At 35.3% G+C, this 17618-nt stretch overlaps 3 protein-coding genes across 9 annotated transcripts; all 3 read left to right on the plus strand.

Annotated features, from left to right (window-relative positions):
- Window positions 1–1751: 1751 nt before the first annotated feature.
- On the plus strand, window positions 1752–9535 carry LOC132035983 (protein FLX-like 1). 7 transcript variants are annotated; one of them, XM_059426189.1, is made up of 7 exons: window positions 1752–1908; window positions 3029–3652; window positions 3734–3897; window positions 4741–4841; window positions 4974–5113; window positions 8018–8072; window positions 9351–9535. In XM_059426189.1, the coding sequence occupies exons 2-5, from the start codon at window positions 3051–3053 to the stop codon at window positions 5064–5066; spliced, it is 960 nt and encodes a 319-aa protein (XP_059282172.1). In that variant the 5' UTR covers window positions 1752–1908; window positions 3029–3050; the 3' UTR covers window positions 5067–5113; window positions 8018–8072; window positions 9351–9535. The 7 variants fall into 7 exon arrangements, with proteins under 7 accessions (XP_059282172.1, XP_059282170.1, XP_059282165.1 ...); XM_059426187.1 differs by having other exon boundaries at window positions 4974–5091; window positions 9348–9535; XM_059426182.1 differs by having other exon boundaries at window positions 4974–5091.
- A 1153-nt stretch (window positions 9536–10688) lies between these two features.
- On the plus strand, window positions 10689–13488 carry LOC132037167 (uncharacterized). Its single transcript, XM_059427637.1, has 3 exons — window positions 10689–11268; window positions 12156–12571; window positions 13138–13488. The coding sequence occupies exons 1-3, from the start codon at window positions 10842–10844 to the stop codon at window positions 13189–13191; spliced, it is 897 nt and encodes a 298-aa protein (XP_059283620.1). The 5' UTR covers window positions 10689–10841; the 3' UTR covers window positions 13192–13488.
- A 140-nt stretch (window positions 13489–13628) lies between these two features.
- Window positions 13629–17618, plus strand: LOC132037166 (uncharacterized). The gene is made up of 4 exons (XM_059427636.1): window positions 13629–14133; window positions 15228–15826; window positions 16398–16916; window positions 17086–17618. The coding sequence occupies exons 1-4, from the start codon at window positions 13881–13883 to the stop codon at window positions 17212–17214; spliced, it is 1500 nt and encodes a 499-aa protein (XP_059283619.1). The 5' UTR covers window positions 13629–13880; the 3' UTR covers window positions 17215–17618.

Here is a 17618-nt window from a genome sequence, read left to right on the forward strand (position 1 = left end):
CTCAATCCACTAAATCTTGAGTAGATGAAATTTGGTATCAGGTTCACACAAAAAGAAATCATTTACTCATGTTTGCCTTGGGATTTGAAGTGTCTAAACAAGTCTTAATTCAAGTATCAAAGTAAAAAATGACGACAACTTTATGGGGCCGCTTATATATTTGGCCTTTTAAAATTTTACCATTGATTTAGGAGTGCATAAACACCGACTTCCGTTTAATCTATTATTATTGCATGACAAATATGATTAATGTCACTTATCCTTTCAATTTTAACATATGGGAAAGAGAATATATTTACAAACCGACTATGCAACTTATGATAAGGTCTATATTCGTTTGGCGTATGGAGTTTTTTTGATAATTTAGAGTTTTATCACTCATCTTACATGAATTGGAACTCATTTCGCTAGCTTATAATTTGTAAATTTCAATTACTTTCACTCTTTTTAAAAGTTGCATTCATCTTAGCTTTAGATCAGTCCTAAACGTCATCTTATGGTCGCATACTCAAATTAAGAACGGACCTACTTGAGCCTAATTTTCTAGGTCAAAGGTCTCTTGGCTTAAAAATTGCTGAAAGAATAAATCGTAAAACTTAATTTGTGTAGATAATGCGTGCAAAAAATCATTCTATCAAATCATTTAAAAAGAAATTACAAATTCATAATAAGTAAAATTAGATACTTGGTAATTAGATAAGTAATTAACCTTCCAAAACATGTTGAATTGCACTTACCATTCATTGGTGGGAATAAAAAGGCAATACCCCTATCACAACAAGGCAAGTTGACACATATGACACTTTATGCGTGTTGTCTAAACCTTTCACATTTAGGCAAGCCAAAGAGCTTTATGATGATCTTGAAGTTGGAAGTATCTAAGAACCACATAAAAAAACCACTGTCAGTTTATACAGTATTGCAATGGAAAGAAGATAAAGATTTGGATTTAAAATAGGAAAACAACGCATTAGAGTTGTTGATCATTACTTGTTCAACTTGCCCGAAAATCTCAAAATTATTCAGTTTCTCAAGGAGCTTCATAGTCTAGGTTCTAATTAATATTAATTTACGTGTATTTAAGATCTAATCCGCAATTAATTCTAGATTAATCAGCAATTTAATATCCAGCTTTCTATCTCTGATTCCGTGTTGTTTTTTATATCCATATAAAGCTTATACACCTAGCTCACCGAAAATTAAGAGTCTTATATTCAAAATAAAGGTACAGTACGTCTTAAACTCTTCAGACCTCACTTGTGGGATTATACTAGGTGTGTTGTTATTGTATATTCAAAATGAAATTGAAAGTACCTACACTGTCAGTGAATATAAGTTAAATAGCGAAATAATTCTGAGCTCATTTGGATTGGCTTATAAGTTGGTCAAACAGCTTATAAGCCATTTTTAACTTATTTGATTATTTGGCAAAAATAGAAAACAACTTAAATTAAGTTAAAAGGTGCTTAAAATAAGCCAAAATCAAGAAGTTGCTCAATTCCAACTTATTTGTTTTTGGCTTAAAAGTCATTTTGGTTTGACCAACAACTTTACCCTTTCATCGCTTATATTTTCTCGCAATACTATCCTTACTTCTAAAAGCACTCTTTAAACACTTTTATCCAAACTTTATATATAAAATAACTTTCAAAGACTTAAAAATATTTTAAGACTTATACTTAACAAATTTTTTTCGGCTAACCCAAACGGGCTCTATATTTACAAAACGTTTGGGGGCCAAATTATAGGCAAAATATAACCAAAAACCAGACAAGTAAAAGATAAAACAAAGGGAGGGGGCTGTTTGTTCGTTTTTGAAGAAAACATTCTAAAGAAGGGCTTTTGCTATTTTGTTGGTCGGCTACAGGTGACACTGCTTCTCCTGGATTTTACAACCTGTGTTTTAAGGTTGGTGTTTCAATCTTACTTACGTATAGCTAATCTGTTTATTTCATATACTTTGCTATTTTGTTCTTTTTTTAATCCAAATTTATAAGTAACTGTTATCGTTCTAGGGTTCAGCTTAATTTCTAGTAATCTGTCCCCGGATATGTTTCTTGCTTTTGTTGATAGAAGAGCTCAATTATTCTTGAACTGCCTCTGTTTGTTTAAATTATTCGAACCCATGTTTTTTCTTGATCAGATTGAACTATCAAGCTGCAATCTTTTTCTCTTTTTTGGTTATGAAGTTGTAATTGGGGTGCTGGAATTTCTTAGAAAATGTGAACAATTGCTTAGGGATAGAAGTTTTTAGCCCCTTTATTCTGTGTTGATGCTCTCTTCATCACTATAGAGTTTTATGCCCAGGGCTTGGGGTGAGGATGGAAGTCTATTGTTATTGGATGACAGATATGATTAGTTTCACTTAACAACAACTACAACAACATACCCCATGTTATCCACAAGTGCGGTCTGGGGCGGATAGGATGTACGCAGACCTTACGCCTACCGTTGTGAGGTAGAGAGGTTGTTTCCGGTAGACCCTCGGCAATATGATTAATTTCACCTATTCTGGTAATTTAAGATATGTGAAAAAAGAAGATATAATTTACAAACAGACTATATAACTTATAAGGTTTGTAGTATTCATTTGCTTAGGGGTAGAGGTTCTCTTTCCCCAATTATTCTCTATTGATATGCTCTCTCTTACTATGGACTTTTATGCCCAGTGTTTGGGGTGGGGATGGGAAGTCAGCCCCCCGCCCTCCTCTCTCTCTTCCGTCGTAGTTTTTCTTTTCTGTTTTGCTGACCGAGAAATTCGACTGGAGCCAACCCTTTGGGCCAACTGCAGCTTTCGAAACTCGGGGATGATGAGCCCGCCCCTCTATCCTTCTCCACTTAAATACCAGAGTTAGTTCGCTTTGGCGCGGGCTTGAACCCGTGACCTAGGACACAAGTACCTCAACCTTTGCCAATTGAACTAACCCCTGGGGACCTTCCGTCATAGTTTTTGCAAGTCACTGATATTATTTTTCTCGTTTTCGTTAGGCGTGAATTGAGTTTCTTCTAACAAGCATATTTTTATAAGGAAGACAAGATAAAACAAAGAAATGGCTGGTCGAAATCGCGGGCCTCCACTTCCAATGAAAGGTGGTGCTCATGGTGGGCTTCCTCCGCCGGGTCATGAGCCCCCATTTCCTAGGGGTCGCGTTCCAATGCCTCATCCGGCATTGCTTGAAGAAATGAGAGAATCACAGTATGGGATGGGGTCCAGACCAATGCCTCCACACCCTGCTGTTCTTGAGGAACACCTGGCTACTCAGCATGATGAGATTCAAGGATTATTAGTTGATAACCAGCGGTTGGCTGCAACTCATGTAGCACTGAAACAAGAAGTAGAAGCTGCTCAATACGAACTTCAGCGAACTGATCATTATGCCCGTTCGTTGCGTATGGAAACTGATGTGCAAATGAGAGAACTTTATGAGAAGTCTGCTAAGATGGAAATGGATCTCCAAGTAGTTGATGGTATGAGGGCAGAGCTTATGCGAGTGCGCTCGGATATTAAGGAGTTTACTGCTGCCAGACAAGAGCTTACTGTTGAGGTCCAAAGAATGACACAGGATTTGACCAGAATGACTGCAGATTTACAGCAGACTCCAGCAATAAAAGCTGAAATTGAAGGTCTAAAACAAGAGCTGCAGCGAGCAAGGTATTTTTGTTTCCAGAGTGATCTGCTCTTTGTGGGAATTTTTTCAAATTGATAGTTTCTTACTGTACTATTGGCTTATAGGGCTGCCATTGAGAACGAGAAGAAGGGATATGCTGAAAACTATGAGCATGGTCAAGTTATGGAGAAAAAGTTACTAGCGATGGCTCGAGAGCTTGAAAAACTCCGAGCTGAGGTTGGTAATGCAGAAAAAAGGGCTCGAGCAGCAGCAGCTGTTGGGAATCCAGGTACTTTTACTTATCCGAGTGCAGAAAACTGTGAAATATAGACATGAAAAAGCTCTTCGAAAGATCCATCTTCCGACAAGGACAAATTTTCCTCAGTGCTCTCTTCTAAAAGTTGGTGTTTCTTAGCGGAATTGTATTTTTTGGATAACCATGGTGTCTGGGCCAGCTTGCGCGCACCTCGACTAATTTCACGGGGTACCAGTTACCCCCCCCCAGCATGGGTACCAGGTAACTTGTTCACCAAGGCTTGATAGATGGGAAGAAATCACCTAGTTTATTTGTCTTCACTCGGATTTGAACTTGAGATCTCATGGTTTTCGATCCACCTCATTGACTGCCAGGCTACACTAGCGGAATTGTATTTGCCATATATGCAATGCAAAATGCGACCCGGAGAGCACTTTTAAGCATGATTGAACAGTTATGTTTTTAATGTATGGAGTTGCTATATGGTTCATGGGGTCACCTTGTGTTGTCTGTTTAAATTATTGCTTCATATCAGGGTTTTCTAGTTATATATACATGTAGTAGATAGTAGAATTTATTAAATTTTATGGGAGGTTTAAGTCCTGTACAAGCTTCTTTGGAGTGTATTAAGATTGATCCATATAATGCTTTTTAACTCCTTGTATATAAAAAAATAACAACAAACAGGTTTAGTAGATTTTATGGGAGGTTCAAATCCCTGACGAGCTCAGTAAATATGATTGTTTGTATAAAGGCACAGACAAACAGGCACATGTGATCTTTCCCTGTTGCTGCTATAATCTTTCTCAAGTTTATTGGACAACTTGGAATGTTAGTACTGTACCAGTTTCACGAACTTCATCTTTACCTGCACAGGTGCAGGGTACAATGCAAATTATGGGAATCCGGAACCTGGTTATCCAGGGAATTATTATCCTGCTAGTTATGGAATGAATCCTATGAACCCTGCTCATGCTGTAAGTTAATTCTCTGTTATGGTTTTGGCATTTGATGGGATTCTTTGCTCTTGTTCATTTTGGTGAAATGTGAAGCTTTTTTTTCCATTTAGTATTTTATTTTCTAAGTTAAGTTGCTTTTTTATATTTTAGGTGCAGGGTGGCGCTGAAGGTTATCCTCAGTATGGACATGGACCTGGTGCTTGGGGTGGTTATGATGTGCAGCGAGCTCAAGGACCCAGATAAACTAGTTCATGTAGGCTGTCACATGGTATTGTGTTTGCTACTTTCCGGTACTTCAAAAAGGAACTTAGAATTAGATATGAAATGTTTTCCTGACATCTTTCTGAGAAATAGTTTTCGTACTGAGATTGTTGTTTAGTGGAGTGACTGTGTTGCTTCTTGTGAGAAAAAGTTTTAGCTGTCTGCTTGCCTTTTCCTTAATGTCTGTTTTATCTAATCTGGAATAGTTCTCTCTTAAGTGCTTCTTCGTTGCTCAAGCTTTTGATTGTTCTTAATGAATAAAAAAAGGTAAAGAAAAGTTGTCTTTTGTTGTGAAAGATAGTGAAGTCAGTTTATCAAGTATAAAGATTATTCTATTGATTTGGTTGTCTGCGACGCCTAAAAGTGGGCTGGCATTATGTTTTCTTCCTCATGAGAAACAGTTCTGAGAAGCTTTTAGGTAGAAAAGGAATAATCACCTAAAAAGCTTCCCAGAACTTTCTAGTGCTGCCTTTTGATATTATAGAGTACACCTTTGGTTTTATGTTAATTTCACCTAAGTTAATTCCTTCTTGTCGTCGATCCGTTAGAGTATGCAACGGCTGCTTTAAATATTTGAATGCTTGGTATAGTACGTAATTTGGAATGAAGATAAGAACTTAAAGGCAAGTTCTACAAAGTGGTGGTTAGACCGACTTTATTGTACGGAGCGGAGTGTTGGCCAGTCAAGAGATGTCACGTTCAGAAGATGAAAGTTGCGGAAATGCGAATGCGGTGGATGTGTGGGCACGTTAGAGGGATGTAATTAGGAATGAAGATATCCAAGACAAGGTGGGAGTGGCTTTCTGGGATAAGATGCGGTAAGCGAGGGCCGAGCGGGTTGGGCACGTGAAGAGAGAGACACGGATGCTCCAAAGGTGCGGAGGTGTGAGAGGTTGGCTATGGACGGTTTCGGAGAGAGGTAGAGGAGGCCGGCGTATTGGGGAGAGGTGACAGATATGGCACGGTTTACCACCGAGGACATGACCTTAGATAGTGAGGTTTCCTTAGATTAGGATAGAAGGCTTGTGTGGCTTATCCTTTCACCATAGTAGTTGCGCTTTGCTCATTTGTTTATTGCCATTTGATTTCGCATTTGATTGCGGCTTATATTTGTTGGGCCGTTGCACTTTGATTATCTTATTTATCTATAGTAGTTAATGCTCCTTTCTTTCCGAACTGTTCTACCATGACTTTCTCGCTTTTGTTATTCCTTGTTTTCATATTGATTTCGATATGCTTGGCCCTATCTCGACCTTTTGTCTTGTTTTCTCTCTTTTCCTCTCTTGAGCCGAGGGTCTTTCGGGAAAACTACCTTTCAAGGTGGGGGTTAGGTCCGCGTACACTCTACCCCCCCGGACCCCACACATGGTGGGATTATACAGTTGTTGTTGTTGTATAGTACGTAATTATGCATGAGGACTAAGGAGTCCTATCTTTCACTCTACTTTGGGGGGTGGGGGTGGGCGTGTATTAAACAAGTACGGTATGTTTGAATTCAAAAGATTTACCAATTACACTTTGTCTCTCTGCAAAAGGATATTGATGTTGTCTATGTATGTATGTATGATAATTCCGGAAACAGCCTCCCTACCTCCCAAGATAGGGGTAAGGTCTGCGTACTTTCTATCCTCCGAGACCCCACTTTGTGGGATTTCAATGGGTATGTTGTATGTATGTATCATAATTAGATGCGGTAAATTAATTTAGCTGGTAAGGTAGACACTTCTTTTAGAGCTAGGTCAGTAGCTTATTGCAGCTTCCATGTGCCTTTTATCCTTGCTATCTTATCAGCTTTTTTTTTTTTTTCTTGGGACAAGATAACAGCTACCATCTTATCAGCTTATTACCCATTTTTTTTTAAAAAAAAAACTTTTACTATCTTATCTCATAAAATCTGGATGGCTCTAGACTTTAGTGGTCATTGAAGTATTTGGGGCTTGAAGTTTGCTTGCAAATTTGTCTACAAGTACTAATTCTTGTACTCTGTTGGTGTATCAAAGTTGCCTAGGTACAGAGTTCCACGCTACCATGTTCTATGTTTTGTGTGCCGAAAATAACCTTAGATCCAAGTGCTGTATATGGTAACTTCTTAGTTTCTGTATAAACTTGCACTTGTGGATGGAGATATGACATTTAAGATAAATCATTAACCCAATATGGAGTTTAAGTTAACAATCACAAGAAAAGAAAGATGTAGTTTCAAGTTAGCCAGGAGCTCTGTCATGTATGAAGCTTAAATTGGTGCAATCAAGGGTGAACTATTTGAAATGGCGCACTTATCTGTTGGTACATTTTAAATATCCTATAGGACTCTGGTCCAGGACACCATGTACATCTGAACTCATGGATAGACAGCGAGAGTGCTATGGGGGTGGCAGCTTCCCGCCATAACGTTCCTTCGAAGAAACCATACTGCTCAATCCATTGTTGCACGCTATTCCCAAAAACAAGGGAGAATATTCTTTGCATGATCAACAAGGGTTAAATTTTGCCTAGACTTTTTTGTCGTAGGACTTCTTTTCATCCTTAAGTAAAGATGCTGACCTCCAACGACAAAGACACGGAAAAGCTGAAGCTAAACTGAAATGGAAAGGAAAAAATCAATGGGAAGAGGAGGATAATTGTGGGGTTGTATTTTCTGAGATAATTCAGCAGTGTTGCTATGAGATTGTTTTTCTTGCTCAAGTAGTACAAGTACTTTTTGATTTTTGTATTCCGTTCTATTGCTCCGTTGATTCTGTGAAACCTGGTTTGTAGTTCAAGTCACTGTTTATTTGGTCTCATGGCTTTGCTGTGCTAGGCAATGTACTCTTTTTTAGGTTTCCCAAGGTGTCTTTGATTCGCATAATGAAATATGCTACTTTGTAGGACCTATGCATTGTAATTCATATTTTAATGCTCTTCTTTGTTCTAATGCTCTTCTTTATTTCCAGGTTATAACCAATGTCTAAATGAGTTCATCGATGACACATGAGCAGGAGTTTTCGGGTGAGTTTTTACTTAAAATAATCCAAGTGAGCACTCTTATCAGCTGACCTCTTGATTATCAAGTAATTTGGGAACATTCTAAGACTAGTTTTCTCTAGCCTCTATTTTTGTGATTTCCTTTTGGATCTCTTTAGCCTTTAATATAACAACAGAAAAATTGTAATATTTAGGCCCTCTTTGCTAATACAATTTTCATTGAAGAAGTAATTGTGAGTTTTGGTTGTCTTGAACTTTACATAATGGTTTCCTCAAGGAAAAGTTTGACAGCAAATGTGGGAAAGAGATCCATGTAAGAGGGAAGTCATTTTGCTCAACTTTTTGTACCCCTGTTCCATAAAATGATCCACTAACTTGTAATATTGCTTTTACTTTACTCTTTATTACAAATGACCATAACTAAACTCCATCCTGGATGACATATCCCTACCCTTGATTATCATTATGCGCCAATGACCTTTGCATCCAACCAAACACTGGAAGTTAACTTTAAGAAAACATTCTCTTTAACTTCCCACAGAATTATCTTTAAAGAAGAACGTATTAGTTATACCAAGCAGGTCCTCAGTTGCAAATTGGAGCTCGAAAAAATTGGTCGAACCGCTCAATTGTTTCATCAATATTGTATCATTCATTTTTCTTCCATTAAAACAACTAAACTTCATTCCCAAATTGGCTTGATTCAGTTGCTTGAATCCTCTTATTTCTGTTTCGTTCCATTTGAGGAATTCATTCCTATTCTTACTTGTTTGTCTTTTGAGACAAAATCAGAGATTTGTAAAACTATGGGTTCCCCAAAATCTCATACTTGTCCCTACTGACATGCAAATTCAAAATAGATTAAGAAATCCCTGGAAAACACGGGATGTAATGTTAAGCATACTAACTCTATATTGAGTTAATGGTAGCTAATTGTATTGGTATTTTGTTTCCCATTTAGTATCTTCTTTGCTAAATATGGATGGATTCTAATATATTGTAAATTTGTAAGTTAAATGAGGCTATATGATTTTAAATAAGTCACCTTGTTTTGATTGCGACTTGTGATTGCTCGTGTATTTGGGGATGTTGTTTGGGGGGGAGGTTAATTGACAAATGAATTCAAGATATCGTACTTCTCCTTTGCGCTGAGAAGACCATATTTATGGGTTTTTTACACCAGGGCTTGAGACTTTGAGATAACTTGAACTGGGAATGTGCATAAGCTTAGGTACCTAATTATTGAGTGAGGAGTTTGCTGTCCATATTATCTAAAGAAGTTTTATTTGTTCTACGTAACAGGCAGAATCCAGCTGCTACAGTGGTTTACTTGTATCAGTACAGAAGATCTGGCGGCAACTGATTTATCAGTTATTTTGCAACTTGTGCTACCAAGTGTAGCAGTTAATAGCAATGTGGATTCCACAACTATTTGTTTTATGAACAAATTGATCGGAATATTTATCTCCTTGTGAATTGTGATGCGATTTTGTGGCTCCCTTTTTCAGTTTACTCCTTATCAAAACATTCTTACTGTTTTGTATTTTGAAATTAACATGCTGAAATATTAAGGTTAACTATATTGAAACCATCAAATTCGACATATAACACAACATGGGATGAAGGATGTTAGATATGATTATCTGTTTGCTAGGATCTTATTCCCATGTGACCTTCAAATGTAGGATAAGATTGTAATTGTAACCAATATTAAGATAATTTCTTGTAAGTACACGTAAGAGTTACAATAAGATAAAACATGGAGTATATGATAAAAGTGAGCAATTTGCAGCTACATTTTTTCCTTTAAGGAATTAGGATCTGTTTCGCTAGAGTGGTAGTCGTTTCCCATATATCTATCTACTTGTAGTCAGTTCATATTTATTGTTTGACTTTGTATTATTCATTAGTACAGTAGTATTTCTATATTTCAGTATTGATCTTTTACAAATTTGTTAATACATGCAAAAAAACAAAAAATGATTTTCAAAAAATCTTAGATACCAGCTGATGACATACTTCCTTGGGTCCTTTGCATTTGTCTCTTTAGTCAAACAAATTGAGTCCAAAATAATTGTCAGCTTAAGAAATCGAAGAAACGGAATAATTATTCTCTTTTACTCCAATTAGAGAATTTTAATATCTCAATATCGACTATCCAATTTTCACCATATTTCACAAGTGGCTTCGATTCTCACCAGAATTCCCTCACCCGTTTCCCCTTCTCCTACCTTCAATTTTTTAAGAAAAAAAAAAATCATTACTCCAATAAACGATCTCTGTAATTTTTATTTTTTTTATCAATATTAAAAAGTTTGAAGAGACATATATGACAATAATTTAGTAAACTAACTCCTATAATTAGTGTTATTAACTAGTTTCAAAATTTCTGCCAAAATCTTAAACCACAAATAAAAATGACCGAACAGAGTAGCAGAGTTTTATTAAATAAAATACCTTTAAAATTCTCAATGTTGGACTAGGGGCCAGATCGCATCTAAATTGAAAATTTCAAAAAATTTAGTACTAGCTAACGAAACGACACCGTTCCATGTGCAAAAATTGGCGCAAAACTCTAAACTTTGGAGCCAACCCTTTTAAACTTGCCGCTAAATTAAAACTACAAAAGTTCAAACAAATTACAGACATCCAAAATTTGTAAAAAAAATCACTTCTTCTCTTTTCCCGGTTTTTTCTTAACCAAATTTTCCCTACTTCAATCCCCTCTGTTTCACTGTTCTTCAACACAATCTTCTCAATCTCACAGAAAAAAAAAAAGAAGGAAAAAACTCAATGGGTGGCAAACTTCAGTTTTTACCACCAACCAAAAGATTCATGTTAATGCAACAACAAGACCAAAAAGAAAATGGGTCTGTTTTGGTTTCACAACTTCCTGCTAAAAAGCGAAAATTCTCTCCAGAAAACCCATCCATTTCTAATACCACTGTTACTACTCTTTGTTTACCAGCCAAGAAACGTGTTTGGGCTTTTCACCCATTTGACCTTAATGAAGAGTATAATCCACTCCCTTTTGATGACGATGAAATCAACAAGGACAAATTGATAACAAATGATGATAATGATGTTGATGATGATGATGATGGGATTATCTGTGCTATTTGTAATAGCACAGATGGAGATCCACTAGATCCAATTGTTTTATGTGATGGTTGTGATTTAATGGTTCATACCACTTGCTATGGACATCCTTTTACCGATGGTATGTTTAAGTTTTTGAGAAATAATATTTCTTCTGTTTCAATTTGTTCGTATTACTTTTCTTTTTACCCCCGTTTGGCCATAAGAATTATTCACTTTATTCTGGAATTTTTTTTCACTTTTTTCCGGAATTAGCGTTTGGCTATGAGAATTCCGAATATAACTTGAAGTTGTATTTCGGAATACCAAAAACTCAAAAAACCTGTTTTTAAAAAAAAATTCACTTTTTTTACTTTTTGACAACTACATTTCACCAAAAACTATGGCCAAACACAACTCCAAAATTCCAAAAAAAAGTGATTTTTTTTTTTGGTATCTATGAACAAACAGAGCCTTAAAGTCTGTTTAAAAAATAATGTCTTTTTTTTTTTTGGCAAATCTAAAATTCAAACTTTCCACGTGACATGTTTAAGACCATAAGATTAAAGAACATGTTCGTCCATTGTACATATCTTTATTTAATAACCATAAAATTCAAAAGTTTTTTTTTTTTTTTTTAATTGTACCAAGTCAAAACCATACGATCATTTTGCAATGGAGGGAGTAAGATTTGGTGACTGGCTATGAGTTTTCTTCCCCTTGAGGGTTTCTCGTGTATTTTTAAAAAAATAGTACAACTTTTGAAAATAATTACACCACTTAGCCAATATACAATATTATACAACATTATACCTGAGAAAGCATTATACATAATGTATTAACATTGTATATAAAGTGTATAATAGTGTATAAAAGGTAAACATACACAAATATGGGCTAAATTGGATGTTTATACACAAAGTATGAGCAACCTTGCATAAATATTTTCAAAACTAGACATAGAGCGTAATTTTCCCATATGTGTTCTTTTCGTTATTATTGTTTTCATTTATTGTTGTCTCATTACAGGTATTCCAGAAGGTGATTGGTTTTGTGCCCAATGCTTGGCATCTAAATCAGGCCTTAAATCATTTACTTGTTGTCTTTGCCCTGAAACTGGTGGAGCCTTAAAGCCCACTATGAATGAAGGTAAATGGGCTCATATTGTTTGTGGGCTTTTTGTACCTGAAGTATTTTTCAATGATCCAGAAGGACGTGAAGGAATTGATTTCAGTAAAGTGCCTAAGAGAAGATGGGAAAGAAAGTGTTATATTTGTAAATCAAGAAATGGATGTGCTATTGATTGTTCTGAGCCAAAATGTCCATTGTCTTTCCATGTTACTTGTGGGTTGAAAGATGAACTTTGTATCGAGTACAAAGAAGGAAGGAAAAATGGTGGTGTTGTTGCTGGCTTTTGCAGTAGCCACACTGAACTATGGAAAAAGGTTGATTCTTTTTTCTCATTCTTTTACTTATTTTTACCCCTTTTTTTGCGTTCGGATTTAATTTATATACATTGATTTTCTAATTTGTTGTGTCAAGTAACTTGTCTTATTTTATCTGTTACTAAGTCTATCTTTTACTTGCAGTTGCACATATATCTTACATGTAGAGGCGGATTCAACATTTAAACATTCAATCTTTAACGTTGTAATTTTGAAGTTAGTAGTTTAGATATACTACTTGTTGCAGATATTGGGTTTAGATTAACCCGGCGCTACAATGTTGCATTTGTCTCTGCTTATCTGACCAGTGGCAGGTCTAATAGTATAAAAATGAGTTTATCTGAACCTATAACTTTTAGCTTATATTTGGATTTATTTGTGTAACATGCATTGAAGTTGTCGCCTAATTTTGTATTTATTTGTGTTACATATGTACATGATCTCACACTCAAAAATTTAACACTCGTATTTGACTGTCAGTATATAGAAGTTAAATTCTTCATTTACTTGTTGAGTACAGATTAATTGTTTAATTTTTCTGTTAACGGGTATTTTTGTGCCTGCAGCAACAACAAACAGGGAAGTTCAAGATTGTGCCAAGAGAAGAACTTGACAGATAGACAAGCATATGAGTCAACAGAGTTTCAGATATACAAGGGCATCATCCAAATTCGATGATATCTATGACAATCCCAGTTTTTATTACTAGTAGAGTAGTTGAAAGACAGTAGTAGTTAATTTGTAGTGCGTTTTTCTTTTTGTAGTTATCATGATTTGAAATATTCCAGTTATTGTTATTCAGTGTAAATCTTTTTTACACAAATCTCAAATATTGTCACTTATTTATTATTCGATTTTTAAATAAGGATAATAGTCGTATAACCTTGTTTATTCTATATTTACTGATCATTGTTAGAGCCTCGCTTAGTTATTGCCTTTTTTGTAATAATAAGAATGTTTTTAGAAAAGTTTTAGCATTATAACCAATTTTTCGTCGGTTAAAAATAAAAAAAAATAAAAAACTGAAAATTAGGATGGTAACATACTGGTGGCCGGCTATGACCAGAAAAAAAAAAATTACAATGTAAGTGGATATTAGTTAAACTCTTAATTAATTGGCTCATTCATACTCGAGAAATTCTGAAAAGAGACTTTTTTAACTCTTATGAGGACTCTAATACTGAGATAGACAGATTGATGAAAATTCTTACTCTTGTTTGGATAAACACTTAGATATCGTTCATATCCAAATCACAGTACTAAACTTATAAATGGGGTTAGCATTTTTTATTTTAACCATCTAAATGTCATGAAAACGTTAAACAACATGGCTTCACGTTTGAGATTTTGGGTGTGTTGCCAAATAGTTTTAGTTATAGCGTTTGCTTCAACATGTAATTGTGAAGTGAAATCAGCAATTGGAGATCCAGGGATGAGAAGAGATAATTTAAGAGTTGCAATAGAAGCATGGAATCAGTGCAATGAGGTCCATGAAGAGGCTCCTAACATGGGAAGTCCTAGGGAAGCTGATTGTTTTGATGTCCAAAAATCAAAATCTAGGAGTAAGTCCTTAATTTCTGGTTTATTGTCTTAGCCGGAATCATTCTGTGTTTACATCAAGCTATATTAATTTATCATGTTACGATATATTCCTAGGACTTTCAAAAATATCGATAGGTGCGTGTCGGATCCTCCAAAGATAGTAGTATCTTTTTGGAGGATGTGACACGGTGCAATAATATTTTTAGAGAGTTCGAGCAACATAGATGCTACGAAATAAAGAGATCAAAATGTGCATTAAAATATATTTTTTGGCGGTAACAATGTATGTGAAAATACACTTGAATTTATTGAGTTTGTGAAAGTATCACATGTGAGTATTAGATTTAGAGCAAGTTATTTTATTCTCTACAGCACAAGAAACAAGCACAATTTAGTTTTTCCATTGATAGTATGCTAGTTCGGTTTAGACCATGGAACAATTTTCTATTACTTTTGAAGTGATTTAGTTTATCATTGATCAAAATAGTAATAACATTCTTGTGATTTGTGAAGTACTAACAGTTTGTTATTAGCATTAAACTTAAAATTTTCTGTATAATCAAATACTGATTGTGATTTACTAAATTGATTTAATTAAAAAGTTCATAAATTTCAAACCAAATAAGATTAACTAGGTATGCTTCATCTTTTTCTAACTAGTTTGTGCATCTTTATTACAAGACTTATTTTCTTCACCAGAATTAGTCTTATGCTCGTCTTTTGTAACATGTGACTATTAATATAGTATAAACTACTAATTAAAGAATTATTAACTTCGACCAAAAAAAAAAAAAAAGAAAGAACCACAAATATATATATTTAGAACCCTCCTATCTTTTGTTGTCTATTACAAGTAGAGGCAGATTCATGTATTTTAACTTTATGGGTTCGGGATTATTTGAACCCACAGTTCATTCGATTTTCTGAGTTCGGAAAATATTATTTGTACCTATCTTATGTGTTTTTAACACATCTATACATTTACGAGTCAAAATTACTGGGATTGTTATACTATAAATCTGCCCCTAATTGCAAGTAATTACGCTTTAGTTTATCTGTATAGTCATGCACTTTATTTAAAAAGTCGATAACAATAGAAATAATATTGTTGCAGCAAAGCTGGTTCACTTGGTGAATGAGGAAGATAACAAGCTAAGCATAAATGATGCCAAAAGCTTAGGACAAGAGAACCTAAATGTGAATACATATGCAGCCTGGAAAGAACTCTTTTTAGGATACAAATGCCAAGTTCAAGATGAACCAAAACCATGGAATTTTTGGATGATCATGCTCAAGAGTGGCAATATGGACACAACAGCTGCTATTTGTCCCAAAAATGGCAGACCATCTCAGCCATTTCCGCAAGAATCGCGTTTTCCATGTTTTGGCAAAGGTTGCATGAATATGCCTAGAATATACCATGATTATACTACACTACATAGCCGTAGAAAACATCCAAAGAGGAGTATATTGAAGGGAAGTTTTCATGGGACATGGGATTTGGATGCTGATATGAGCAAGGCACAGACTCAGAATGATACCTCATTTTTCAAAGTTACTTGGCATAAGGATCTTGGAAAAGGGAGCTGGAAATTTCATCATATCTTGAAGACTTCATCAAAGTATCCCTGGTTGATGCTTTACTTGAGGTCTGATGCAACCACTGGAGTTTCTGGTGGATATCATTATGAAACAAGAGGCATGTCAAAAATAGTAAGTTCTCTTCCAGATCTTTCATGTTTGATATTATTCTTGAAAATTTAGTTATTGTATATTGTTATGCAATGTCCTGAAAGACCTATATCCTTGCAAACATATCAAAAAACCAGAAAAAGATGGAAAAAGATCGAGATAAGCGAAAGCAATTACTTGGGATTAATATGTGGTCATGTTACCAATATTTGTTACGAGTCTTTTTGTATACTTGAAATTTTTGTTATCGTTTATCTTGAAAACTTATTGGCTCTTGGAGTCTCAGCAAACCTTGCGAAAAATTGAATACAATGGTAGAAAAAGAACTATATAGGCAATACCAATTAGTTAGATTAAGTTATAGTCATGTTAGTACATTTGCTGTATAAGTTTTAGTTTCTTAATCTTGGATATTTGTATGCCATTAGAAAATATAGAGAACTTCTAGTAATACGACACTCATACCTACATTGATATGATCTTAAATGGAGCGGACGTACAATAAGATTCATATAGCCAATCTCAACCAACCCCAACTTGTAGTATACTTGTTATTACAATCTGATATTTTGTTTTGCTGATATGGAATTAGGTCCCAAAGTCACCAAACTTCAAAGTGAAGTTCACACTGGATATCAAAAGAGGAGGTGGTCCAAGCAGCCAATTTTATATAATGGACGTGGGTAGTTGCTGGAAGAACAATGGCCAGCCTTGTGATGGTGATGTGACAACAGACGTTACACGATACAGTGAAATGATCATTAATCCTGAGACTGAAGCATGGTGCAACCCAAAGGAAAATTTGAAGTTGTGCCCACCTTACCATACTTTTGCAAATGGAACTCGAGTTCACCGGACTGATGAGGCAAGGTATCCCTATGATGCTTATCATGTTTATTGCTCCCCGGGCAACGGAAAGTATCTTGAGGAACCGTTCAATTACTGTGATGAATATAGCAACCCTCAAGCTCAGGAAATATTGCAAATTTTGCCTCACCCTGTTTGGGGTGAATATGGATATCCAACTAAGAAAGGGGAAGGATGGATAGGTGATCCAAGAACTTGGGAACTTGATGTAGGGAGACTCTCACAATCACTTTACTTCTATCAGGTACTTGACTTTATTTTGAGGCGTTTAATTTCTAGACACATACTATAAGATTCCCTAAAAATGATAACTACAGGTATTACCTGAAAAATAAGATAGTTTACTTGCTACATGTTAAAATTTCATTAACCTCTAGATGAATCGTAACGTTGTTTCTTGGGTGATATTGCAGGATCCAGGCACTAAACCTGTTGAGAGGCATTGGCCATCTATTGATTTGGGAACTGAGATATATGTTAGCAGCAATCAAGTTGCTGAGTGGACCGTTAGCGACTTTGATATCATTATTACTGATGAATAGTTCACTTTTGGTTAGGAATAGAGTTTAGTATTTTAGGCTTGTTTCACTTAAAACATAGAACTCGAGATTCTTTTTTTTTATGTTTATATCACTTAGTTAGAGACATATAGCCACTTGTGTTACCAGCAAAAGCTTGATCATCTATGAAGGGATTGTTCCATGCCAGATCTAAACTGACTTTTCATGCAGTAACTATCAAGCAAATGTGTCAAGATCTGAACACTAAAATCTAACACTAATGATTAAATGTTTTATGTTCTTACTCCATTATCTTTAATCATATGATTCATATCATCCATGCATAAAGTCATATGATAAGGTTATAAGGCAGTAAAAACCCTGCCTCAGAAATGAGGAACAAAAAGGTGAAATTCTGAGGTTTCATCCGCGTCATCACACCCTCA

Source organism: Lycium ferocissimum, chromosome 11 (genome assembly GCF_029784015.1).
Source record: "Lycium ferocissimum isolate CSIRO_LF1 chromosome 11, AGI_CSIRO_Lferr_CH_V1, whole genome shotgun sequence".
Lineage (NCBI taxonomy): Eukaryota > Viridiplantae > Streptophyta > Magnoliopsida > Solanales > Solanaceae > Lycium > Lycium ferocissimum.

Excerpts from the sequence above, each read along its gene's own strand:
- LOC132037167 (XM_059427637.1), top strand. The coding sequence starts at position 10,842 with ATGGGTGGCAAACTTCAGTTTTTACCACCAACCAAAAGATTCATGTTA. Across the intron at positions 11,269-12,155 it reads TGGACATCCTTTTACCGATG|GTATTCCAGAAGGTGATTGG; the intron begins GTATGTTTAAGT and ends GTCTCATTACAG. Across the intron at positions 12,572-13,137 it reads ACACTGAACTATGGAAAAAG|CAACAACAAACAGGGAAGTT; the intron begins GTTGATTCTTTT and ends TTGTGCCTGCAG.
- LOC132035983 (XM_059426189.1), top strand. The coding sequence starts at position 3,051 with ATGGCTGGTCGAAATCGCGGGCCTCCACTTCCAATGAAAGGTGGTGCT. Across the intron at positions 3,653-3,733 it reads CAAGAGCTGCAGCGAGCAAG|GGCTGCCATTGAGAACGAGA; the intron begins GTATTTTTGTTT and ends ATTGGCTTATAG. Across the intron at positions 3,898-4,740 it reads AGCAGCTGTTGGGAATCCAG|GTGCAGGGTACAATGCAAAT; the intron begins GTACTTTTACTT and ends TTACCTGCACAG.
- LOC132037166 (XM_059427636.1), top strand. The coding sequence starts at position 13,881 with ATGAAAACGTTAAACAACATGGCTTCACGTTTGAGATTTTGGGTGTGT. Across the intron at positions 14,134-15,227 it reads CCAAAAATCAAAATCTAGGA|CAAAGCTGGTTCACTTGGTG; the intron begins GTAAGTCCTTAA and ends ATATTGTTGCAG. Across the intron at positions 15,827-16,397 it reads CAAGAGGCATGTCAAAAATA|GTCCCAAAGTCACCAAACTT; the intron begins GTAAGTTCTCTT and ends ATATGGAATTAG.